The sequence below is a fragment of the Podarcis liolepis genome, assembly GCF_965112155.1.
Source record: "Podarcis liolepis genome assembly, chromosome: 2".
In the NCBI taxonomy this organism is placed as follows: domain Eukaryota; kingdom Metazoa; phylum Chordata; class Lepidosauria; order Squamata; family Lacertidae; genus Podarcis; species Podarcis liolepis.
Genome location: NC_139555.1, coordinates 21119909 through 21146308, shown reverse-complemented (window position 1 = coordinate 21146308; position 26400 = coordinate 21119909). Strand labels below are relative to the sequence as shown.

Below are 26400 nucleotides of genomic sequence, written 5' to 3'. Positions count from 1 at the left end.
CATGTCTGTGTGGAAGAATTTCCTGCACTCCAGCAAAATCGGAAGTGCAGGGAGCTGCGCCCCCCCCCCCAATTTAATCCTCCCATGCTGTTTGACAGTGCAACTGTCTCCCTTGGGAGGTGGTGGACTCTCCTTCCTTGGAGGTTATTAGGCAGAGGTTGGAAGGCCATCTGCCATGGATGCATTAGTTGAGATTTTTGCATTGCGGGGGGTTGGACTGGATGACCCTTGGGTATCCCTTCCAGCTCTGTGATTCCATGATTCTATGCTGTGGTGTCTGTGGGGAAAGGCAATGGATGTTCAGGCAGGTAGATTCTGTTCTTAATGGTTTAATAATATGAGTAGCCATGAATGGAAAAGAAGATCAGTAGGGACTGGAAACCTGTCCTTTTTCTTACTTGGCATCTGTCTCTGGAGTGAACCTGCTCTGGGTGTAGATACTGAAACGGGAGAGACATGTTTCATTGCAGCTGGGGCAGATGAAGCTGTCCAGTTGTGCTGATGGAGGGGGTACCATGGTTTCTTCTTCCTGTGCACCTCCCAGCGGTCACTTCTCCTCTGGTCTCCTCTGGGGATGCGGGTGGCACTGTAGTCTAAAGCACTGAGCCTCTTGGGATTGCCAGTCGGAAGATCGGCAGTTCGAATCCGTGCAGCAGGATGAGCTACTGTTGCTCTGTCCCAGCTCCTGCCAACCTAGCAGTTCAAAACCATGCCAGTGCAAGTTGATAAATAGGTACCGCTGCGGTGGGAAGGTAAACAGTGTTTCCGTGTGCCCTGGTTTCCGTTACGGTGTCCCATTGAGCCAGAAGCGATTTAGTCATGCTGGCCACATGACTGGGAAAGTTGTCTGTGGACAAGCACAGGCTCCCTCGGCCTGAGAGCAAGATAAGCGCTGCAACCCCAGAGTCGCCTTTGACTGGACTTAACCATCCAGGGGTCCTTTACCTTTATCTCTCCTCTGGTCACTGCTGTGGATACACAAACTGTCTACAGGTGCTGCGGTCGTCTCTGGAAGGGATTTCCACATGGCAGGGTTGATGTTGCTAGGCTTCATGTCCTGTTTGCAGACCTCTTTATAATACAAAGTTGGTCTGCCAACAGGCTTGGTGCCAGCTCCCCATTGAGCACGTCCTTGAGGATCCTGCCATCTTACCTTTCGTGGGCAGACACCACTGAGACAGGAGTGTGCAAGCATGCTGGGGAGAGCACACATTTGTTTGAGACTCTGCCCCGCCATGTGATGCCTCAGACCTTCCTGACACAGCAAACGTGAACGAACATTGTCCCCTTTCCCTTGGACCATTCCCTTTAAGTGTAAGGAAAGAGGGGTTAGTTTTAGTTACTTAATTTTAAAAGTTTGACACACTTAGACTTAGTGGGTGAGCTGCTCCTGTGATGTGCAAAACTTCAGCCAATTTATTTCCATTGTACCAGAATCGGTTTAGTCATGCTGGCCACATGACCTAGAAAGCTGTCTGTGAACAAACGCTGGCTTCTCTCAACCTGAAAACAAGATGAGCGCCGCAACCCCATAGTCGCCTTTGACTGGGCTTAACTGTCCAGGAGTCCTTTACCTTTACCTACCTGCTACTAAAGGCACAGAGCTGGCATATAAAGTGCAATCCCTAAAGTTAAATTATTTTGCCCAATTTCAGCTTTATGGCTTGCAATACAGAGCCTGTCAAAACCCACTGCTGTGGAGTGGCATTCTGATATTTGAAAATGCCGTATAAACTGGAGAATCTCTTCCCTGCTGACTCTGGAGATCTCTGTAATATTCCACGGCCTCTCTCACTGTGGACACTTGGAAGATGCTATGGCCGGGTAGAGTCACATGAAGCGCATTTATGGCAGCCTCCCATGTGAAGACCCAATGCTTTTAAAGAGTGCACATTGGAGCTAATTGCTGGGGGCCGAGGGGTTCCCCCAAAATTGACGGGCCTTGCCATTCAAATGGTGCACGTGCATCTCATCATGTGATCAATTATGCAGGGCAAGGCTTAACCCCCCCCCCATATTTTATTCATCCTCAGTCCATTTCAGTTCTCTTTCTTTCTTCAAAATAACAGACCCAAGTTTTGTGCGTGTGTTCTCTGAGACACGTGTAACTTCTTAATCTGCCAAAGCAAAAAAAACCAAAACCAAAACAAAACTCCAAACTTGCAACTCTACAGGTTGGCTGTCCCTTTAAGGGAGAGCCACCGGGTGTGTCTTAAGTAGCTATGGTAACTTTCAAGTTGAGGATGCTGCGCGATGCTCCGGGTGGCTGAAATTGACGAAAGATGGTTCGGAAAGGGGAGGGAGTGGGCTTCACTTAACAGCCGCTTCTTTCCGAGGATTCGAATAACCGCTGGCCGAGGAGCTGCCAAGTCACGCGAATGACAAAGCGGAGCAACTTTCGGCTCGGGGACGGTTTGAGGATCTGCAGAAGAAGAAGTGGCGACGGCAGGAGGAGGAGGAGGAGGACGGCAGCGAAGGCGGCTCTGCGCTGAAAAAGGCAGCGCCTGGAAATTATGCCCCGGGCGGCCAAAGCTTTGCTGGCGATCGCGACGCCTGGCAGTTTCTGGGACTTGCCGTCGGAGTTTCGAAGGCGCACAGACCGGAGCGAGCCGGGGACGAAGATGTTGGCGCTGCTGCAGCGGGGACTGCCGGGTCCCAGATGGGGGCGCGAGGAGAGGGCAGCCGGTGGGGAAGAAGCCCTAAGCCCCTACAGCTCCGCGGATGGGGACGCATCCTAAGCAGGTGGCAGCCGTCGGGGGACTTCCAGCCGGCATCTCCAGACCACGACCCGGGCTTTCTTCTTTTTCTCGCTCCGTCCAGTCCAGCCACTTGGAGGGCTGAGCCGGACTTCGCGCCAGGCCACGACCGAAGGGGACTAGGGTCCGTCTGCCTTTGGAGTGGCTGCTCATTTAGGAAGGGAGGGCGCCCCCTCTCCTTTTTGCCGTTTCTTTGCCGGATGCGCTTGCCTTGCTGTCTGGGCACGGGCGAGATCCGAAGGCTGGGGCAGCTGTAGACTTGGCAGCCAGCCCCGCTGCGCCCCACAACGAGTGGGAGTCGGGTGGGTGGAGAGATCCTCTGACTTGGGGAGACTAAGGGTGTTTCTTCCTCCCTCCCCCCTTCCCCCACGACTTCTGGATCTCTTTTTCTCCCAACCATTGGACGATGGAGAGGTCCTCGAGCAAGTCCTAAAATGCCGGTGATGAGGGGCCTCCTGGCTCCCCAAAACACCTTCCTGGATACCATAGCAACCCGCTTTGATGGCACGCGTGAGTTGACTTCCCACCCTCTCTTTTTTTAAAGTCCTCTTCCCTCCCCCACCCCCAAATCCCAACCTTGTTGCCTTGGCCTCCGTAGGCAAGCTCGAGGGCTGTCACGTCTAGTTGTTTCCTCTGCAGAAGACCTCCACTCGCTGGGGAAACCTCTCTCCAAACTATGTTCAGGTCCCCCTCACTCTTACCACTCACAATTCCATTCCTGAAACCTTTCACCCGAGCCAGCCTAGATGGGCTGCTCAAGGAAGCGGTGGTGTCAGTGGGTTTGCACTCATTCGAGCTTAGAGGCCTGTTTCGGAGGCAACACGATTCCTGCATGCAAAGCGGTCCTTCTGGGTGGGGAAGAGCAGAGCAAATTAAAACGGCGTGCGTGTGCATCGTGCAAGGGGACACATGCTGGGAACCTGCAACTAACTGTAGCTCCCCAGGGTGTGATGTACACGCAACACACTTGTGCATTTATCACATGTGGTGCAAGCCACGTATGGGCTGGGTGCTATTCTTGAGTGGGCTGCAAATTCAGTCAGATTTCTCCCCCCCCCCCCCAATCTCAATGGACTCTCCAAAAACCTATACAAAGGTTGTTGGCGTTTTTTATTTTTTTTATGGCTTGCCACTGGGGGTTGTCAGTTACAGACCGTGGCCGCAGAAACAGTATACCCTTTAAAGCACATTCTTTCCCTCAAAGAATTCTGGGAACTGTAGTTTTGTTAACGGTTGCTGGGGGGGTATATTACAGTGCCCAGAATTCTTTGAGGGAAAGAATGTGCTTTCAAGGTATAGTGTTTGTGAACACACTCCATGAGAGGGCTGCTATGCCTTTTAAGATTTGTGCTAAAGGTAGAATTTCATCAAGTGGAAATTCTCTCTCCCCCCCCCCCCATTCACTGCACCACTGTGGCTAAGGAGAGCAGCATTTAGTGGAAATAATGGCTTTTATGTCACTTACAGCAATCTCTGGAGTCTCCATTTGGTGACCCAAGTGATCAGGTATCAAAAATAGCTTTTTCTTTTTTTTCTTTTACTGTGTTCAGGATCTTTCCCCCCCAGAATTTAGGCCTAGGATTCCTAGGGGATGAATATGTCCTTCCTTCCTTCCTTCCTTCCTTCCTTCCTTCCTTCCTTTCTTTCTTTCTTTCTTTCTTTCTTTCGGTGCTTCATGTATAAACCTGAGAATGCAATGTGTGAATGTGATAGACGTGTTTGCAAACCTGTGTGTCATGAGATACACTCCTTAGAGTGCCATTATGAACTGCACTTTCAGGTTGTATACACTTGTGGGTTGTGTGGCATGTGAAATGGACCTTGGCTATCTTGCATCGTGTGCACCTGAAATACAACAACCAGGTTTCTACAGACACAGGTCATCTGCAAGCTGCAGTTCCCTGCTGGGTCTACTACACTTGGCAGCAAACCTTCATTTGTCATCCATATTCTGTGTGAAATGGAGAGCTGGGCAAAGAGTCCTTTTTTTAACAGGACTGGGCTTTGGAAAGGTTGACAGTTCAATTTACGCCCCTGCCATTCTTTTATGGCGATAAGAGTGGTCTGTTCTGTGGCGTCAGAAGGGTGTAGCTAGAGATCTGGTTTTTCATTTTGACTTTCTTCCAATGAGCTCAGGATGGCATACTCAGTGTCCCCCTCCTTTTATCTCTCACAACAACCTTGTGGGATAGGTTGGGCTTGAGAGGTGATGACTGACTGGCCCAAGATCTCCCAGTGAGCTTCTCCTCTGAGCAATGGTTTAAACCTGAATTTCCTCACTCCAAGCCCACGACTGCAGCCACTATCCCGGGACATGGGTCTAAACCACTGAGCCACTTGGGCTTGCTGATTGGAAGGTTGGTGGTTCGAATCCCCATGACAGAGTGAGCTCCCATTGCTCCGTCCCAGCTCCTCCCCACCTAGCAGTTCGAAAGCACGCCAGTGCGAGTAGATAAATAGGTACCACTGCGACGGGAAGGTAAATGGTGCTTCTATGTGCTCTGATTTCTGTCACGGTGTTCCATTGCGCCAGAAGCAGTTTAGTCATGCTGGCCACATGGCCCAGAAAGCTGTCTGCGGACAAACACCGGCTCCCTCGGCCTGAAAGCGAGATGAGCGCTACAACCCCATAGTCGCCTTTGACTGAACTTAACTGTCCAGGGGTCCTTTACCTTTTTATACCACACAGTCTCTCGAAATAATACTGCAAAAATAATTATTGTCAACATACAAATCTAAAGAATAGAAGTGAACTGAAATGGCTGGATGTGTGTGCGTGTTTTCTAAGGAGCAGGGTGTCCTTTTTGATGAGGGAAGTGTCCTCTTTACCTTTTGTTGCGACGTTTATTAGTGTCTTCCTTTGGACAGCTTGGAAGGCCACACTTTTGCTAAAATGGGGGCGAGTCAAGGGGTGGACCATGTAGATTTAAGCAAGGTTCCCCCTACTCCCCTTCCTTAAACAATTCAGGCATTGTTGAGATGGCTTGTTGTACTATGGGGAAGAATCAAGGGTTCTGGGATGAAGGACTGAGTCACACAACCTTATTAGAGAGACTTTTTCATCACCAGATTGGCTCTCCCCCCCCCCCCCCCGGTTGAGCAAGTTTGAATTGGCTTGTGATGACAGGTGATTTGACTTGGCAGCTCATGATCTCTATTCAAAGCTGTATACAATTAATTGCAAAAAACCCTACAAAGAAACCACTACCATATATAAAATAATGCACCACTACCGTATAGAAAATAATGCACACCTTGAGTGTGGACCATGGTGTGTGTGTGTGGCTAACCTGTGGCCTGCCAGATGTTGTCCAACTCCCATCAGCTGCAGACAGCATGGTCAGGGATGATGTGAGTTGTAGTCTGACAACATCTGGAAGGCCAGGGGTTCCCCGCTTTCAAATGGACACATATAGAAAAGATAAGGACATGCTGAGTTTTCACCACACCAGCCCAAGCTAGGAACTTGTGCTTGGCTATGACTTCCCAATGACTGTGGCTTCTCACATCAGAAAAGGCTTGCATGTGTGATCACCGCATGCGCCTTTCTACACCCAAGTTGCACATCAGTTGCTACATGGAAGTACCTTCTGGATAGGAATGGTGTGAAGTGCTCTCCTAAATTAGTACCAAATGCATCCTGCGCCCTGTGGCTGGCTATGTTTAGCTTGGAGAAAACAAAGTGAGCAGACTTGAAGTATTGGAAGGGTTGCCACACAGAGGATGGAGGAGGTTTTTTGCAGTGTTCTTCAGCCTTTAGTCTCCAGATGTTGTTGGGCTTACAACACCCATCATCCATGGCCAATAGCTAAAGCTGGCTGGGGATGATGGGGATGGGAGTTTCACAACATCTGGGGGTCCCAAAGTTAAACACTCTTCTAGAGGACAGGACCAAGGGGTGGAAATTACAGGGGAGCAGATTTAGGATAAAGATTAGAATAAATCTCCGACAGGCAGGAGCTGTTCAACACTGGAACAGACTGCCTCAGGAGATGATGGGCTCTCCTTTGATGAGAGCATTTAAGCAGAAGTTGAGCAGCCAACTTTCAGGGATTCTGAAGCTGGCACCTGCATTGCAGATTCTGCAGTGAGCAAGGGAGTTAGACTAGATCTGCAAAGATACCTTCCAACTCTGGGTGGTATCCGTCTCAATAATTGCAAGAGTGGAATAAATTCTAGTTGCACAGTTGGACTTTCCCCTCTCTCCTCCCCAGAGAATTCCTGGATGCCAAGATCCAAGGTTGGGACAAGTATACTTTGGCGAGAGAACTCCAGCAGAGATTTTAAATCACAAAATATGCAGCAAAGTATGGAGATATAGGCTATTAGGTAAACGTAAAGGGACCCCTGACCATTAGGTCCATTCGTGGCCGACTCTGGGGTTGCAGCGCTCATATTGCTTTACTGGCCGAGGGAGCCGGCGTACAGCTTCCGGGTCATGTGGCCAGCATGACTAAGCCGCTTCTGGTGAACCAGAGCAGTGCACGGAAACGCCATTTACCTTCCCGCCGGAGCAGTACCTATTTATCTACTTGCACTTTGACTTGCTTTCGAACTGCTAGGTTGGCAGGAGCAGGGACTGAGCAACGGGCGCTCACCCCGTCGTGGGGATTCGAACAGCCGACCTTCTGATTGGCAAGCCCTAGGCTCTGTGGTTTAACCCACAGCGCCACCCGCTATTAGACCTTTAAAATATGCTCTTGTGAGTTACAAAGCTTCCTCCTTCCCCTAGCATAGAAAAAGACCACACGTTTAGGTAAGTTTAAAATCGTTTACTTACAAACTCTCCAAAGGTCAGTTTCATGTGCTTTTCCATACTGCATCCAGGAAAATGTTGCACATGCAGTAAAACTTACCTTAGTTACAGTGTTGAAAGTTCCTAAATTGGTATAGGAACTCAAGGAAGACTTGTTAGAGCCATGTGGCTAAGCCGGAGCAAGCAGTTCAGACCTCACATGCTGAGTTCATCAGGTAGACTGAGGTACAACAATAGGCTTGATTGCCTTCCTCCCAAGGAAAGGGGGAGAAACCTAGCTAAGCCTGGCAGGACAGCTTACTATATGGCATTAACCCCTTAGTGCATAAATTAGACTTAAGCATGTTTCGTATATGAGGCTGGTTATCCCACAATTAGTAGGTGGTGGTTTTTGGTTTAAATTATCCCACTTTTCAGCAAGGAACCCTCAAGTCTGCTTCCTTGCCTTGCTGTGGTTCTAATCAAGTTAACAGGAAAGGATGAGAGGAGGGGAAAGGATGGGGGGGGCTTTTCCTACCCTGCATTCTTGTGTGCATCCACACATGCACCAATTCCTTTTCTACTATTTTCTCGCTGTACCTCCACCTGACTTTTCCTATGGGAGAAGCACAGAGGCCAGCCCTACTATTGGGCAGTGGAAACCAGCCTATTAGGACAAAAGGGGTACTGCTCCATCAGCTTCAGCCTGCTCTCCTCTTTAACCCCAGCCCTTGTAGAAGCCAGAGGGGAGGAGCATGGTGACAAAAGTAGGAGGAGTTGCTCTATCAGTCATTGGCTCGGGGTTCCCTGCCTTCTAGTCCCAATGGCCAGTAGCCACTGCTGCCATTAGGCAGAGTGCAGTGACCTCCTCAGACAGCAGATGCTAGGGAGCAGTTCCTTGGCTGTTCCCTTCTTCAGAGGACAGAGCTGTGTCCTGCGCTCCCCCCCCCCCCGCCTCGCAGCCTTTGACCCTCAGGTGCAAGAGGTGGTGGTGGATACTATGACAACACTAGTACTGAAATAACGGCCAGTCCAGTTCATGGAATGCTTGGTGGTGAAGGGGGAGGGGGATGAGGAAGTCACCATCTTGTCCTTTGCCTCAGGTGGCAAAATGTCTTGGGCATTGATTAATTGAATTTATATACCGCCCTATACCCGGGGGTCTCAGGGCAGTTCACAGAAGAAAATCAAGATATAAAACCACGAAATACCTAATAAAAATAAAAACCACCACCCAATAACACCCCTCTCCCAGAAAGAGCCACATTTTAAAAGGGTATGGGATGTCTCACAGATCAACGAAAGGCCTGGTTAAAAGGGAACGTTTTTGCCTGGTGCCTAAAAGCGTATAACGAAGGCACCAGGTGAACTTCCCTGGGGAGAGCGTTCCACAGATGGGGGGGTGTACTGTAGAGAAGGCCTGTTCTCATGTTGCCACCCTCCGGAAGGAGGCATATGAAGAAGAGACTCAGAAGATGATCTCAGGGTCCAGGTAGGTTCATGTGGAAAGAGGTGGTCCTTGAGGTATTGCGGTCCTGAGCCGTTTAAGGCTTTATAGGTCAAAACCAGTATTGCTTTCCTTTTTCATCTGGAGAACTAAAGGAGGGAAGCTTTCACCCACAAAAGTGGTTCCTGGTGTGGGCTAGTTTTTGTTGGTTTGTGATGGTGGGGCATGGGAATAATCAGTTGAATATTTCTGGAATAACTGCTCATCCACGCTTCCTTTTGTGCCATGCTTAAATAAAGTTTACCAAATAGAGCCTGAAGTAAAGGAATGCGTAGTAAGATGGCCCCCCACCCCACCCCAGGAGCAACCAAACTTCACAATGTCGCATGTAAGCTTTTGAGATACACAGATCTCTTTCTCTAAAAACTGAATCTGAGGAAGCGTTCTGTGTGACTCGTAAGTTCTCATCTGACACAATACATTTAGATTGTTCCGTTTTACTGTATGAATGATTCCTATACGCTTCCAAAAGTATTTTCTCCTTTCCCTTTCCCTCCCACCTCTCAGCCACCCATTTTTCTGAATGTTTCCAATTCCACCAAGGGAGCTACCGCCACTTTGCAGGTGCCCCTAAGCAAACTATTGTTTTTCTTGTCTCCAAGACAACATCCAAGCTGAATCATTTGCAGGTTGGTTATTTGGGACTGAGAGCAGCCTTACAGAGGAGCAAGGAGAGGGTACACCAAAGGAGAAATTAAAGGAAGCACCCAAAATGTACCGGGAAACTTTATCTAAGAGTATCAGCACACTACCCTGAAATCCGATGCAATGCAGGGTAGCATAATTAATGCTCCAAATTAAAGAGAATATCCAGGCTATAGGCAAAGGGCCCCTCTAGACCAGGTTTGGTCTTTTAATTGGGTGTATTCTGAAACAGGTCATTGATGCAGTAATAGTGCATTTGTGGTGTATTTATACTGAGCTATTTACAGTGGTGCCTCGCAAGACGAAATTAATTCGTTCTGCGAGTTTTTTTCGTCTTGCGAATTTTTCATCTTGCAAAGCACGGTTTCCCATAGGAATGCGGTTTTAAGAAAAAGGAAACAAACTTGCAAGACGTTTTCATCTTGCAAAGCAAGCCCATTGGGAAATTCGTCTTGCGAAGCAACTAAAAAAACCAAAAACTCTTTCGTCTTGTGAGTTTTTCGTCTTGTGAGGCATTCGTCTTGCGAGGTACCACTGTACTTGCTTTATTAGTGGTTCTTTGATGCTTCCCCAATGTCAGTGCATTGCTGCTGTCTGGAAGTATAGCGCAACAAAAGTGGGGCAAGGCTATCTGGAACATTTGTCGTATTTAAAAAAAATAATACAGGGTTTCAGAGGAAATCAAGTGATGTGCACTAATGGGGGGGGGGAGCATCATGCCTGCCCCTAAACCTTTTGCAGGTGCAAACAGTATTGAAATCAAAATCAAGTACAGTGGTACCTTGGTTCTTGAACACAATCCATTCCAGAAGTCTGTTTGACTTCTGAAACGTTTGAAAACCAAGGCGTGGCTTCCGACTGGGGCAGGTGCCCCGGAAACAACAGCCGACAGCCGCGTCGGATGTTCGGCTTCCGAAAAATGTTAGAAAACTGGCACACTTACTTTTGGGTTTTCAGTGTTCAGGAGCTGATTTGTTCATCGACTAAGCCGTTCGAGAACCAAGGTTCCACTGTATAGCCCCTGATACCATCGTGAGCACAAATAATAATGAATGCACAATAACAAGGATGGTTGGCTGGGGCTGGGGCCCACTAGGAAGTCTACCACGCAAGTCCCACTGCAGTGATTAGCAACAGCAAAATTTCTACAAAGTGTCCTGTCTTTAAAGACATCTCTCTTCTCTTCTCTTCTCTTCTCTTCTCTTCTCTTCTCTTCTCTTCTCTTCTCTTCTCTTCTCTTCTCTTCTCTTCTCTTCTCTTCTCTTCTCTTCTCTCCTCTCCTCTCCTCTCCTCTCCTCTCCTCTCCTCTCCTCTCCTCTCCTCTCCTCTCCTCTCCTCTCCTCTCCTCTCCTCTCCTCTCCTCTCCTCTCCTCTCTTCTCTTCTTTTCTTTTCTTTTCTTTTCCCTTCCCTTTCTGGTCAACGGATTAAAGTGGTGGCGGCCCATTTGGTGGTTTTGTTTGTTTGACCCAAGCAGAAGCTACTTGGGACCAGCCCTCTTGGGAATGCAGTTTGCCCAGGGCTAGGATAGCCTGGATAGCTCAGTTGGTTAGAGCATGGTGCTGATGATGGTAAGGTTGCAAGTTCGATTCCCGTATGGGACAGCTGCCTATTTCTGCATTGCAGGGGGGTTGGACTAGATGACCCTCAGGGTCCCTTCCAACTCTATAATTCTATGCAGCGGAGTTTGGCCAGCTAGGACTTTCTGAGAAAAAGCTCTGTGTGTTTTGAGGGAAGTTGTAGGGGTGCGGGAGGGAGAATTTGCTCCGAGCCAAGCTTACTGCATCAAGCGTACGCCCTGCAGAAGGCTTCTTTCCGCTTCACAAGTTTGATCTTCAAGTTCTGAAGAAACTCTTGCATCTTATTCCCTTAAGAGACGCTTCCATGAGGCAGTAGCAGCATCTATCTACCTCTTGCCCATGGGATGCGCTTTGCTTTGCTTTGCTTTCCACACCACAGGAGACACACGTGTATCACGGTCTCTCTCTGTCTCTCCCCCCATCCCGATGTTCTGCAGAGCTGCTGACCCATATCAGCAGATTAGCCTGTTCCCACCCATTGCACCAGACCCTTCTAGTCTTCTTCTTCTTCTTTGGCAATCACTCATAGCTGAGTAAGGTTGTCTTCCATAAACACAGTTTTAACAGTGAGTCTGTAAGTGACTGTGGAGGCCAATACTGGATCCACACATCCTTCCACAGTGGGGACATAGGTTTCTGGGCGGGAGCTGATCACGGTGAGGGTTTGTCAAGCGTGCCTTCCTCTTAGCACATTTCTCCCTTTCATCCTGAGTTCGAGTGTCTTCGAAACTCATGACACCTTTGGTAAAGGCTGTTCTCCAATTGGAGCGCTCTCAGGCCAGTGTTTCCCAGTTGTCAGTGTTTATACTACTTTTTTTAGATTTGCCTTGAGAGAGTCTTTGAACCTCTTTTGTTGACCACCCGCATTACGCTTTCCATTTTTAAGTTCAGAATAGAGTAGTTGATGATAATCAGGCATCCGCACAACATGACCAGTCCAACAAAGTTGATGTTGGAGAATCATTGCTTTGACACTGCCAATCTTTGCTTCTTCCAGTACACTGGTATTAGTTTGCCTGTCTTCCCAGGTGATGTGTAAAATTTTTTGGAGACACACTGTTGATGGAATCTTTCAAGGGGTGGGAGATGGCATTCATAAGTGGTCCACGGTTCACAAGTGTACAGTAAGGTTGGTAGTACAATAGCTTTGTAAACAAGCATTTTGGTTTCCCTGCGAATGTCCTGGTCCTCAAACATTCTACACTTCAATCACTCGCAGTAACAAGGGAGGGATGGCAGAAATCCAAAAGGAATAATGAGATGGCGGGGATGGCAGGTCTGTAGCCCAGGAGTGCAACATCTGCTTTTCACAAGCCTGGATAGCTCAGTTGGTTAGAGCTTGGTGGTGACCATACCAAGGTTGCAAGTTTGATCCCCTGTTCGTATGGGACAGCTGCATATTCCTACATTGAAGGAGGTTGGGCTAGATCAGGCATAGGCAAACTCGGCCCTCCATATGTTTTTGAGACTACAATTCCCATCATCCCTGACCACTGGTCCTGTTAGCTAGGCATGATGGGAGTTGTAGTCCCAAAACATCTGGAGTGCCAAGTTTGCCTATGCCTGTACTAGATGTTCATCAGGATGCCTTCCAACTTTATGATCCTGGGTGTAGTTGGTGAGATCTCCATCGAAAGGCTCTGAAGGTTAGGAAAGACCTCTGCCTGGGGGCCAAATTTTACGCTATATCATCACTACAGCACAGAGAAAAATGTACCGAGGAAGGAAGGAAAATCGATACCTGTGTAGCACATAATTGGGAGAAACTATTCCCAAATGTGATCTGTCTCTCTTCCTCACTCTCTCTCTCTGAAGCAAAAGTCGTGGTCCCTGGGTCAGGCAGTGGCAACATAGAAAGAAGAGCACAAGCTGGCTGGCTGTAGAAGCGAATGCCTTTGAGCAGGCTCAGCTCTTTTCTATTTTCATATTATGTAGCTAGCCTGCTTACGCAGAGAAAGGTACTCTTAGGAAACCTGGGTTACAGGGCTTGATATCAAGTTGTAGAACAGATTTAGTGTGGGCTGTAGTGTACCAACAAGCCCTCTTTCTCCCCCTTGTTTTCTTTCTCCTCCCCTCCCCTTCCTCTCCTTGCAAAAGCAACTTGGTCACATAAATCTTTTGGGAGGATATTTTCAGAGCTCCTGTGCCCATGGTTGGAAACTGACATTGCAAGATACTATGAAGTTTTGGTTTCCTCTTCTCTCTCTCTCTCTCTCTCTCTCTCTCTCTCTCTCTCTCTCTCTCTCTGTGTGTGTGTGTGTGTGTGTGTGTGTGTGAGAGAGAGAGAGAGAGAGGGCTGGTGTTTAAGCAGTAGAGTCTGTTGCATCTAGTCACCCTCTTAAGGTGGAATGTAGAAGGAGGTAGCAGGCTCTAAGAGGTGCTATTTCACACCTACACCTGCTAGAAAGGAGAAACATTCAATGGTTTACCCCTAATTTTTTTTTAAAAAAATCTGGTTTTTATCTTGGATAGCAGCTGGATTTTATTTTTAATTTTTGAAAAGCGGGATCTTGGAGAGCCACCGCCATTCAAGGACCCTCCGGATGACCTGCTTAATCAGCATTCATCTTGCTTTGCTTGCACAATGCTTACAGACTGCTTAGACCCATGGTTCCCAATGTGGGGCACATGCTGCGCAAGGGGGCAATTCGAGCTTGTTTAGACCAAGTTAATGGCCTTTTAGGCTTCCTCCACATAAATATGAGTTCACTTTTTGAATAATAAGATTAGTATATGTCACAAGGGGGTTTGGGCATCATGATTTTAGAGAGGCTTAGGTGGGGCATGGCCAAAAAAAAGATTGGGAACCACTGGGTTAGACTATGCCCAGTCTATGTTGAGTATTTGTTTTGATTTGTCCGCAAGGTTGCTTATACACCCTGTCACTTTCCAAACCACCAAAAGACTGATTCTTTTTTTTTTTAAGTGGATTTGCTATGCTAGGGCAACAGAATGCTGAAATCCATTTTCACTGTGCAATTGCAATTGGATCCCTCCTGCAAAACAGTGACAATCTGGAGACACCCTCAGAGACCACAGTGCTGGATGACAGTAGCCAGTGGTCTTGCTGAGTTCTACTTCCTTATCTCCTTTGCTTGGAAGGCTGCAGCTCCAAACAGGGAGCATAGGAAGTTATGCAGGGCTTTGGTTCTTAAGTCTCACGCAGAGGGGGATTGCATGGAAGCTTGCCAGGAACAAAGGGCAACGGCACCGCTGTTGTTGCTTAAATTTGTCACACTGGTGTCCTTCCTCCACCTTTCCCCTTCGCTCTCCTTCCCTTGTATGGCTTGTCTTAGCCTGAGTGCAGGACCTGCCCCCATTTAATGGATGTGAATGGCTTTGGGAGACGTTTGCCAGAATGCCTAGGGAGGGGATTCCGCCAAGAGGGGGATTCCACAGGGGGAAAAGCCCTGCTTCTCACACTTGCTCTTCTTTTTGATTAAAAGTAAATTAGGTACGTTCGGGCTAGTGTGCTTTTAGGTGTTGTTGTTTAGTCGTTTAGTCGTGTCCGACTCTTTGTGACCCCATGGACCAGAGCACGCCAGGCACTCCTGTCTTCCACTGCCTCCTGCAGTTTGGTCAAACTCATGCTGGTAGCTTCGAGAACGCTATCCAACCATGTTGTCCTCTGTCGCCCTCTTCTCCTTGTGCCCTCCATTTTCCCCAACATCAGGGTCTTTTTCAGGGAGTCTTCTCTTCTCATAAGGTGGCCCAAAGTATTGGAGCCTCAGCTTCAGGATCTGTCCTTCCAGTGAGCACTCAGGGCTGATTTCCTTCAGAATGGATAGGTTGGATCTTCTTGCAGTCCATGGGCATCAATTCTTTGGCCACCAGCCTTTTTCATGGTCCAGCTCTCACTTCCATACATTACTACTGGGAAAACCATAGCATTAATTATACGGACCTTTGTTGGCAAGGTGATGCCTCTGCTTTTTAAGATGCTGTCTAGGTTTGTCATTGCTGCTTTTAGGTAGACTCTGGCTTTAGCAAGGCTGTCTGAGCTAAGATTTGAAGTCTGGAGTTTCCAGTCTAAATCCTTTGGGCACTGGACCGGATGCACCCATTGCACGATCGAAAATATATTTTGAACTACAACTTCCACCATCCCTAGCCATTGACTATGCAGGTTTCTGAATTTTGGGCGTTGGGGTTGGGAGGTTTTGTAATCCAACAACATCTGGATTTGGAGAATGCTACCATGTTGCAGATGGCTACTGGTTTAGGGGGAGCATAAAAATTCATACACAATCACCCCATCCCATGAATTTCTCTGCCCATCACTGGCCTTGCTGAGGATTCTCCAACATACAAGCAACCAATAAGCCATGCTATCTAAATGGAATGTCCAGTTTCAGAAGCAGTTACTGGGGGACAAAGAATGAGGACAGCTTTTGACTTCATGTCCTGGTTGTGGAGAGATCAGATTTAGTCACTGATAAATGGTTGCAGAGTTATCGAAGGAGTGGCCCTTCCGCTAACGCCACGACACTGCTTTTTTGTGTCCCTTTCTTCAAAGAGTTTTCCTTTCTGGATGAAGCATTCTGGATCCACAGTATATTAAGGTCTATGGAAAATGTCGGGTCAAGACAGTTTCTCACAAATCCTTAATGCCCCATCCGGTCAATTAAGGTTTATATACTATTGTTGTACTGTGTATTTTGGGTTTATGGGCTGCAGTAAAACTGTGTGTGTATTAAGGTCCACATCTAGGGTTGGCATTCATGTCCTGGGAGAGGCTTGGTTTGTTTTTAACAGCCACATATTATGTGGAAATCCAGAAGTCATGTGACCATTTCCCAGCGATGCTGTACTAGTATGAAAAGCTGCACCTGCTGGACTTCTGCCTACTTTTCTGTTAAAGGCACAACTCTACTTGCATTCTGCTGCTGGTTGGAGCATTCTAGCATTTAAAAATGAATGTTCTTTCCTTTTTTTCTTCCTTCTCTAAAGCAATTTAAGCAGTTCCTATAACAATACTACTACACTCTGTGCTTGTTTTTAAATTAATAATAGGGCACACCTCTGTAGCATGTATAAGATCATTTAAATCAATTGGGGCATTTTAAGAGGGGAATACATTTGCAAATGTCTCTAGGCATGGAAGCCGGGGGGGGGGGCGACGACAATGCCTGCATCAATCTATAAATAAATGATCCCTCCATGTAGTACTTAATAATATCGCTGCAGTTGGGCTGCTGTGTAATTTGAGTAATCTGGGTCCATCTCCTGCACCCTTTCCTGTTATTTTGGGTGCAATTAGAACTCTACCGTGGCAACATGAACACGCACGTTGAACTCTGGCATTCTGTGCCCACTTTGTACAGTGTGGTTTGTATCTAATGGTCTTCCTGGATATATTTTTTTGTAAGGTGGGGTAATAGTCTTGAATGAGACGAGTGTGCTGCTAGCCTGACCTGCTGGTATATTTTTAAATCCTAGGAGGATTAGAAGTGGGAAAATAAAAGTATTCAGAAAGAGAGGCTTTTGGGTCTTTTTTTCTGTTTCTCCTCTCACGTATCATTATCACAAGGGTTAAACTCTGCTAGATGCAGAGAGATGATCCCTCATTAACTGGCATTGCAAATGTGCCTCAGCTTTGAGATGAGCTGATATTAGCTCACACTTTTCCTTCCTAATCATTGGCTAAATTAGTCAGATTTCTGCAACACTGATAGTTACCATATCTCCCTAAAGAAGATACATCTGCTATGTTAAATATGTGTGTGTGCATATGCGGAAGCATAAACACACACCTGTTACATAAAACAGATGCAATAGGTGCAATTCTATGCATGTATCCTTGGAAGAGGGACACGGGTGGCGCTGTGGGTTAAACCACAGAGCCTAGGACTTGCCAATCAGAAGGTCGGCGGTTCGAATCCCTGCGACGGGTGAGCTCCCGTTGCTCGGTCCTAGCTTCTGCCAACCTAGCAGTTCGAAAGCACGTCAAAGTGCAAGTAGATCAATAGGTACCACTCTGGCGGGAAGGTAAATGGCATTTCCATGGGCTGCTCTGGTTCGCCAGAAGCAGCTTAGACATGCTGGCCACATGACCTGGAAGCTGTACGCCTGCTCCCTTGGCCAATAAAGCGAGATGAGCACTGCAACCCCAGAGTCGGCCACGACCGGACCTAACTGTCAGGGGTCCCTTTACCTATCCTTGGAAGAAGGTCCCACTGTGTTTAATGAGTTTTACTTTCAATGTGCATAGAATTGCAGGCCATATTGCTGTGGAACAGTTGCCTCCCTCCCCCCCCCCCCGTGCTGCGGAACAGTTCTGCGCTCTTTGCTTGCTTTCTAGGCTTGGGTCTGAACAGTTCCCCCCCCCCCCCCGCCTCCAAGGGAAAACTCACTCTTTAGTGGTAGCTTGGAACAAATGGCAATCTGGGGGAAATCTGAATTTCCGTTTGCTCTGGTTGAATGCCAAAGAGAGGTTTTCCCTGGAGGAAAGCAGCAGGACAAGGCAAAATGTGGGTAAGCTTTGAAAGACGGAGCTAGACATCAGAAACTCTCCGGTTTGAATGTTACCTCAGCTATAACCTGAACTTTGCAGCCTTAGACACTGCCTCTCAGCCTCAGTCCTTCCCTGTGAAATATTGTGGGGAGAATGTGGGAGAATAATTATACTGACTTACTTACCTTCCAGGGTTGTTGTTGTTGTTTGTTGTTGTAAGGATTACTGCAAGGTAATGTACGCGGGTGGCGCTGTGGTCTAAACCACAGAGCCTAGGGCTTGCCGATCAAAAGGTCAGCAGTTCGAATCCCTGTGACGGGGTGAGTGCCCATTGTTTTGGCCAAGCTCCTGCCTACCTAGCAGTTCGAAAGCACATCAAAGTGCAAGTAGATAAATAGGTACCATTCTGGCGGGAAGGTAAATGGCGTTTCCGTGTGCCACTCTGGTTCACCAGAAGCAGCTTAGTCATGCTGGCCACATGACCCAGAAGCTGTCTGTGGACAAACACTGGCTCCCTCAGCCAGTAAAGCGAGATGAGCGCCACAACCCCAGAGTCGTCCGCGACTGGACTTGACAGTCAGGGGTCCCTTTTCTTTAATGTACATGAAGCCCTTTGAATGCTTAAAAGTGCTATCGAAAAGTTAAGTAGTAGTATTCTTATTCATTACAGGGACATATGGTGTAAGTAAACCCATCTCCTATGTTTTAATGCTGCACAATGCTATTTTTATATAATCCACTTGGAGATTTTCTTTACAGTCAAACGGTAGCTGCATTTCATTAGGTAAAGACCGATTGAATGTGTTCTCATGCCTTGAGAGCTTACACATGAGCAGAGCCTTTTAAAGCCTTTGGAAATTTCCTTACATAGCCTACTATGACATGTGTTCTTCGGGGAGCGCATCCTCCCTCCTCCCTCAGATCTGTGGGGGAGGCATTGCTCCATGCGCCACGTTTAATGGCAGCGCCACTGCCACCACCACCTCCTCCGCCTCCTCTTTAGTGGTGCCCACACTCCAGAAAACTTTGCAGACAGAGGAACGTCTGGCCATTTCACTGTCGGCTTTCTGGCATTTAGTTCTAAACATGGCTAATTCTGGAAGGCTGTTAAAATAAATAAATAAATAACACTGGCTGGTGACAGTTGGTGTTGGGCTTTTTTGGGTGTGTGGGTTTTATTTTTATTTTTTTGCCTGCCAGAATGCAGGTTGAGGAAAAAAACATCTTTGTGTTTTTATTTATGCTTTGCTCTATTTTTTGATACTGGGTTTTAAAGTATTATCCTTTGTTTTTGGTTTTGTTTTTTTTTAATCATGGTTCTGCATTGCTTTTTTGGGGTGCTGTTGGGGTAGCAGAGAAAAGGGTGTGGCATACATGTTTTGAAATAAATTATTTGAAATAAATATGATATGCATGGTAGATGAATAGGTAGGTACCTTGGTTCCCGAACGCCTCTGTTGTCGTATGTTTCGGTTCTCGAACGCAGAAAAATCGGAAGCAAATGCTTCCGTTTTCGAACATTTTTTGGAACCCGAACGTGTGACGCGGCTTCCGGTGAGTGCATGAAGCTCTTGCAACCAATGGGAAGCCGTGCCTCGGTTTTTGAATGTTTCGGAAGCTGAACGGGCTTCCAGAATGGATTCCGTTTGAGAACCAAGGTATCACTATACATTGTCAGTGCTAATGAATTGCCTCTTCCTGCTTTGTGGCACTACCCACAAAGCAAGGACTGCCTGCTGCGACAACCAGAAGGATTTTCATAGGGCTTCCCAGGTACCATCAATTAGGCGCTGTGGGTTCAACCACAGAGCCTAGGACTTGCCAATCAGAACGTCAGTGGTTCTAATCCCTGCGACGGGGTGAGCTCCCGTTGCTCGGTCCCTGCTCCTGCCCACCTAGCATTTCGAAAGCACATCAAAGTGCAAGTAGATAAATAGGTACCGCTCCGGCAGGAAGGTAAACGGCGATTCCATGCACTGCTCTGGTTCGCCAGAAGCGGCTTAGTCATGCTGGCCACATGACCCGGAAGCTGTACGCCGGCTCCCTCGGCCAATAAAGCGAGATGAACGCCGCAACCCCAGAGTCGGCCACGACTGGACCTAATGGTCAGGGTCCCTTTACCTTTACCTTTTACAAACAAAATTTCAGCCCAGCTGCATCTTTACCTGCCCCCACTGGCACCAATTCCAGGGGCCCCACAGAGCCTGGGCACCCACAATTTTTTTGCTGCGGGTGCCTGGCCTCCACCCCTGCCGCCTCTGCCAGCCAAGTGCCAATTGCTGGGAACAAACAATAGATATCTATAAACACCATCAGATTGGCTGCTGTGTGATGCAATATTAGGCTGACCTTTCTGTTTGATCCAGGGGAATATTTCTTATTTTCTTGCCCTACTGTTGTTTAAAAAAAAATCTTATGCTGCTGGATAGAAGCTCACAGTCTATTTAAGGTAAAGGGACCCCTGACCATTAGGTCCAGTCGTGGCCGACTCTGGGGTTGCGGCACTCGTCTCGCTTTATTGGCCGAGGGAGCCGGCATACAGCTTCCGGGTCATGTGGCCAGCATGACTAAGCCGCTTCTGGCGAACCAGAGCAGCGCACGGAAATGGCGTTTACCTTCCCGCCGGAGCGATACCTATTTATCTACTTGCACTTTGACATGCTTTCGAACTGCTTCAGTGTTAGTAGCGGCATGCTGATATTTTTCTTTTTAATGTTGTCTTAAAGAAATCAACAATTTGCAAAGGAAAGGATGCCTCAAAAAGTGAAGCCAGAGGCCTTGGCAAAGACATCTTTCCATGAATCAAATGAAAACCACAATGTGCTCGGTGGAATACAACTGTTCAGGACCCTGGACAGCTCCACCCCAGCACTCCTGAGAGATCTTGAACTGAAATTTGTGTGTGTGTGATGTTTTTCCCAGTTCTAGCTGCTAGCAAGGCTACAGCTCCTAGACAAGCAGGCCGCTTAAACGTTTTCCACCACAGCACCTTTTAATATAAAAAGTTTGGTACAGTTTTCAGGCATGATGACTAGGGGCGGAAGCCTTAATTGGTTCAATCAGTAGATTAAACAACTAAAGCTTTAGTAGATTAGTTGGTGGTAGGAAAATTTAATTGGTGCGGCTGAGAGTTAAAGGCACATTTTCTTTCTTTTAAAAAAAAAGTTACGTTGGTTCCAGCATGTTTATTAGAACAGGAAGTGGAAAAGAAAATGTTAAAAGATGGCATTTTTCTTTAACTGCAAGTTATCTCATGCTTCTTTTAACATACAAAATAGGGCACCCGTGTTGAGCTATTGGTAATAGGAAGAATATCGTCAATGAATAAGCGATAGGTCAGTTAAAAAAGAGTTAATTTTTAATCAACTAAAAGTGGGATTGGCTGGCAGCCCTAGTGGTTACTTTTAAGAATCTTCCAGATTACTTTTATTATGGAGGCTCAGAGCACTCTTTCAGCATTTAACTTCCAACCACTCTGATGTGTTACCACATGTTGCTTAACATAAGAATTTCCCAGATTTTTTTTTGGGGGGGGAAGGAGTTTTCCTTTCCTTTCCTTTCCTTTCTATATTTCCTCGCACACTTATTTAGTGCACCAGAGTCTCTTGAGACAGGAGCGTATGACGCCATTGTTTGAACGAGCCCTTTGTATCTCCATGGGAATGTAGACTTTAGGCTGAAAGAAATTAAAAGAAACTGTGTGTGTGTGTATGTAAATTTAATTCAAATTCTCAGATTACCGATAAATACCCTTCAGTCAAAGCGTTTTAGTTGCAATTTCAAAATTTAAAGGCACCAAACAACTGAAGCTTAAAAAGAGAGAGAGAGAGTTCATCATTTGGCTTTAAATCAAGACCAGGATATATTAGGGTTGTGGTGAATTTTTGCCCATGAACATTTTGAGGGCAAAAGGCTAGAGGAGGGAAGCATTTCATGATCCTCCCTCATATGCTGTTTCATCACCTATTCAAAGCTGCTTATTTCTCCAATCTGTTACTTCAGTGCTATTTTCATTTATGAACAGGGGCTTCTTTCTGAAGTGATCCCAGATCACAAACCAGATTTTAACTATATGACGTGGTCATGAAGTGAAATCAAAATGGGGGGGTGGATGAATGGTATCGTTCCGAATCATGGGTAGGCAAACTAAGGCCTGGGGGCCGGATCCAGCCCAATCTCATTCTAAATCCGGCCCGTGGACGGTCCGGGAATCAGCGTGTTTTTACATGAGTAGAATGTGTGCTTTTATTTAAAATGCATCTCTGGGTTATTTGTGGGGCCTGCCTGGTGTTTTTACATGAGTAGAATGTGTGCTTTTATTTAAAATGCATGTCTGGGTTATTTGTGGGGCATAGGAATTCCTTCATATATTTTTTTCAAAATATAGTACAGCCCCCCCACAAGCTCTGAGGGACAGTGGACCGGCCCCCTGCTGAAAAAGTTTGCTGACCCCTGCTGAATGGTACTGTGTACATGCTAAACTTTTAAAGCATGTTTCCTCCCTCAGAAAAATTCTGGGCGCTGTAGTTTGTTAATAGGAAGGACTTCGCCCCCAGTGGGGGACAATCTGCCCCATTTGAGCAACTCTTAAATCTCCCTCACCTTTCTCTGCTGGCCCCACAGGGAAATTCTCCTTCCCCGAGCTGAACTCGGTATACCCCTGTGCTTTTAGCATGTGCATTTACCTCTTGCACACCCACACCCCAGCCCACCAATAGCAACTGATCCCCTGAGCTGCACTCCCCGACAGACTACTTTCCCTGAGTAGGCGAAGGGACATCACAAGAGGAAGGAGCACACGGTGTCCTGGGGTATAAATAGCTCCAGCCGTGAGTTGTAACAATAGCTGCACCACCTGTGCTGGGAACAAGTTGCCTATATGCAGGAGGGGAGCTGGTGTCAGTTCTCCCCATCTCGCTGGCACATGCATACCCCCTGAAGGTATAGATTTAGTTGTGTGTGTTGCTCCTATACAAAAGGAAAACTCTGAATTTCCTGTGCAAGGTCTGTGGCTTTGCATTACTCATTAGGCTAAGGGTACCATAGCACAGAGTCCCAGTCCTATACTACAATGTTCTGATGGGAACCTCAGCTGCCAGGGGCAATTTGTCTGAATAATAATAATAATAATAATAATAATAATAATAATAATAATATTTATTAATGCTCCACCCATCTGGCCAGGTTTCCCTAGCCACTCTGGGCGGATCCCAATTAAAAACACAATAAAACATCAAACATTAAAAACTCACCTAAACAGGGCTGCCTTCAGATGTCTTCTAAAAGTCTGATAGTTGTTTATTTCCTTGACATCAGGTGGGAGGGTGTTCCACAGGGCAGGCACCACTACCGAGAAGGCTCTCTGTCTGGTTCCCTGTAACCTCACTTCTCACAGTGAGGGAACCGCCAGAAGGCCCTTGGAGCTGGACGTCAGTGTCTGGGCTGAACGATGTGGGTGGAGACGCTCCTTCAGGTACACTGGGCCAAGGCCATTTAGGGCTTTAAAGGTCAGCACCAACACTTTGAATCGTGCTCAGAAATGTACTGGGAGCCAATGAAGGTCTTTTAGGACCGGTGTTATATGGTCTCAGCGGCTACTCTCAGTCACCATTCTAGCTGCCGCATTATGGATTAGTTGTAGTTTCCCACAGCATGGGGGGGGGGGGAGTGAGAAGCACCCCCCCCCCCGCCCTCTAGGGCCATGGACCCAATCCAAATTGTTCCTCTCCCTCTGCTTCATTTACCCTTTTACAACACCAGAGGTCTGATCACAGGCTCCCCCCCCCCCAGTCTTATCTAGTTGCATTGTGAGGGTTATGCCTCAAAAAATTATACAACTCCAAATTTGGCGACTGTTCCCTTATTGGGGGACCCCTTTTGACTAGATTAAGATGAACAGCTGAGACGGTGAACGGGTGCCTTGTATGGACGCACCATTCATAGGAATGAGCTCATGTGTCACAGATGAGCAGCAAGGTAGAAAACTGCAACCTCAAACAACATTTTGCAAGGAATGCCAAGGTGCGCATTGCAACCTCACCACCTGGTTGCAACATCAGAACTTTTCACACATTCATTCTTTTAAAAAAAACCACGAAAACCCCATGATAGTTGAAATACTTGTTGCTGCTCTTCATTCACACGTGCCACAGCTTCTCTGAAGATGGCATTCACGTTAGGGATTTACTTTCTGCAATCCTGAGGACCGGAAACTTCATTTCAATCTATTTTCGACCAATCTGCCATTCTCTCAGTTTGAATCCCAGGGTGCATGGCACACGAATGTCAAGGAAAAGTATTACATCAGCCAGGGCCGGCCCACCCACGAGGCAAGTTGAGGTGGCGGACTCGGGCGGCAGGATCCACAGGGGCAGCAGATCTGGCCTCCAAGAAACCCAGCTACAGCCACCACGGCTGCAATGGCAGCAGGAGCTGCAGCAGTCTCATTGGATGACAGATCTGTCACCTAATTGGCAGCCCCACCCAATGCCTCTTCCACAGCGGCTCTTAGTGAATAGGGGGCACTGCTGGCCTTCCCCAACCCCTAGGGAGGAAATGGCAGGAGCTGCCCTCAGGGGTCCCCTGAGCTTTGTACCTGCCCAGAGTGATTCAGAATGGGCCACTTCCCCCCTCACAGTGGCCTTTGATTCCCAGTTCAACCATCAGGTCAGGTTGATTTGATTCTCACCTCTGCTTTTTCCTGATGTATATCTTCATTCTCACCTTGTTCCCAGTGTACATCTTCCCTTCCCCTCTTCTTCCCTGATTGGAGGGGGCAATTCTGTGATTCGCTTCAGGTGCCAAAATATCTAACACCATCAGGCACAACTTCAGACCCTCCAAGTATCCCTATTTTCCTTAAAGGGTAAAGGACCATTAGGTCCAGTTGCGGACGACTCTGGGGTTGCAGCGCTCATCTTGCTTTATTGGCCGAGGGAGCTGGCATATAGCTTCTGGGTCATGTGGCCAGCATGACTAAGCCCCTTCTGGTGAACCAGAGCAGCACACGGAAAGTCCGTTTACCTTCCCGCCGGAGTGGTACCTACTTGCACTTTGATGTGCTTTCGAACAGCTAGGTTGGCAGGAGCAGGGACCGAGCAACAGGAGCTCAGCCCGTGGCGGGGATTTGAACCGCTGACCTTCTGATCGGAAAGTCCTAGGCTCTGTGGTTTAACCCACAGGGCCACCTTAGGACGTCTCTATTTTCATTGGAGAAATATTGGAGGGTATGGAGTTATCTGATCCCCGAGCCATCCAAAGGCAATCCTGTATAGTTGTTTTTTAATGTTTTATTGTGTTTTTATGTATGTTGGAAGCCACCCAGAGTGGCTGTGGCAACCCAGTCAGATGTGCGGGGTGTAAATAGCAAAATGGAATGGGACGTACCTATTTTCATCAGAGAAATGTTGGAGGGTATGCAGCTTATGTTCTAATTTAGCAAATGCAGAGTAGTCCAAATCGCTGGCTGGTATTCTTGCAGTTCTTTTTGGCACAACATGCTGCAAAGAACATTGAATTGTTTCTGATGTTTCCTGCCCTCTCACCCTAGCTGTATACAAATAGGCAATCAAGTTGTATTCCAAGCCAACGTATGGCGCAACTTCTGTCCAAATAGCTTACAGTAGATGGGGAAGTCGGTGGGATGAGGGAGAGGCCAAATGAGCCCCCACGGTGGGGCAGTGGAGGGGGAAGCAGGGCCAGCATGACTGGGAATCTGCCCACAAGGGACGCAGTGGTCCTGCTGCAGTGAAGAGGCAGCCTGGCTGCTGCAGGGGAGTGGTGCCAATGAAGGCATCTTGCCTGAAGCTGACACAGGAGTTGAGTGACAGTGATGGCCAAAGGAAGGCACCAAGAGGGAGAAGAAGAGGGAAGTGGCTTCTCGCATTGGAAGCAGGGGAGTGTAGAGAATAGCTTGACAGGGAGAGGGAGAATAAAGGAGGCAGATGTGTGCTGTGAAAGAGGAGGAGGTTGTGGCAGGGGCTTGCAGGAGATCCCAGCTCACTCTCTCTCTCTCTCAGGACCTCTGGAGAGCCTTCGCTGCACCAGACCTGGTGACTCACAGCCATGCATTTGACCCACCCCAGGGGGGCCTTGCTAAACCCCTCGTTGCTGCTGCCTGCTCTGCTTGGAACTGAAAAAGCAAGAAAGAGGATTGCCCGGCTCGCACCGGGTGGTGGTGGTGGGGAAGCAGGGTCAACAGTAAGGTTAAGTACAAGGAGCCAACGGGCCGAGTGGGTCTCTCAGGGTGCCTGCTCCCTCTTTTGCTTTCGTCCGCTGCACTTAACCAGATAACTCCCCGAGGATCCCAGAAACCCGGCTGCTCTATAAATACCTAACCCATCCCACATTGCTAATAGTGAGTAACAACAGCAGGCAAATTACAGAGCAGGTCTCGGCGTTCTCGTAGGCACCAACTCAAGCAGATCTAACGGGTGCATGCGAAGCCTGAAATCTGCTGTCACCCTGGGTATAATTAGAGGGGAGAGAGGAGCTGGGGGAGCACAGTTAAAACAGCCAGGAGGAGGCGGAGGGGTGGGGGGGGCTCCTGCCTGCCGCCACCACCCTGCCACCCCACGTCTTAATTGCCTTTTAATTTCAAAAGAGCTGCAGCGCGGCTCGGAGCGTTGTACAACAGAGCAGTAGGGAGGTGGGCCCTCGGAGCTGCGTGTTAAACGGCGATGCTCACACAAAGCAAGGCTGCCTTGAGGGTGAAGGGTGAGGGGCT

General features: G+C 47.8%; 1 protein-coding gene across 1 annotated transcript in view; it reads left to right on the top strand.

The window, feature by feature from the left end:
• The first annotated feature begins 2100 nt into the window (after window positions 1-2100).
• The window catches only part of KCNH3 (potassium voltage-gated channel subfamily H member 3), a 70664-nt gene continuing 46364 nt past the window's right edge, over window positions 2101-26400 (top strand). Inside the window, exon 1 of the mRNA XM_083489918.1 lies at window positions 2101-3266. Within this exon, the coding sequence (XP_083346044.1) occupies window positions 3191-3266 (76 nt within the window). The 5' untranslated portion in view covers window positions 2101-3190. The remainder of the gene's footprint in view (window positions 3267-26400) is intronic.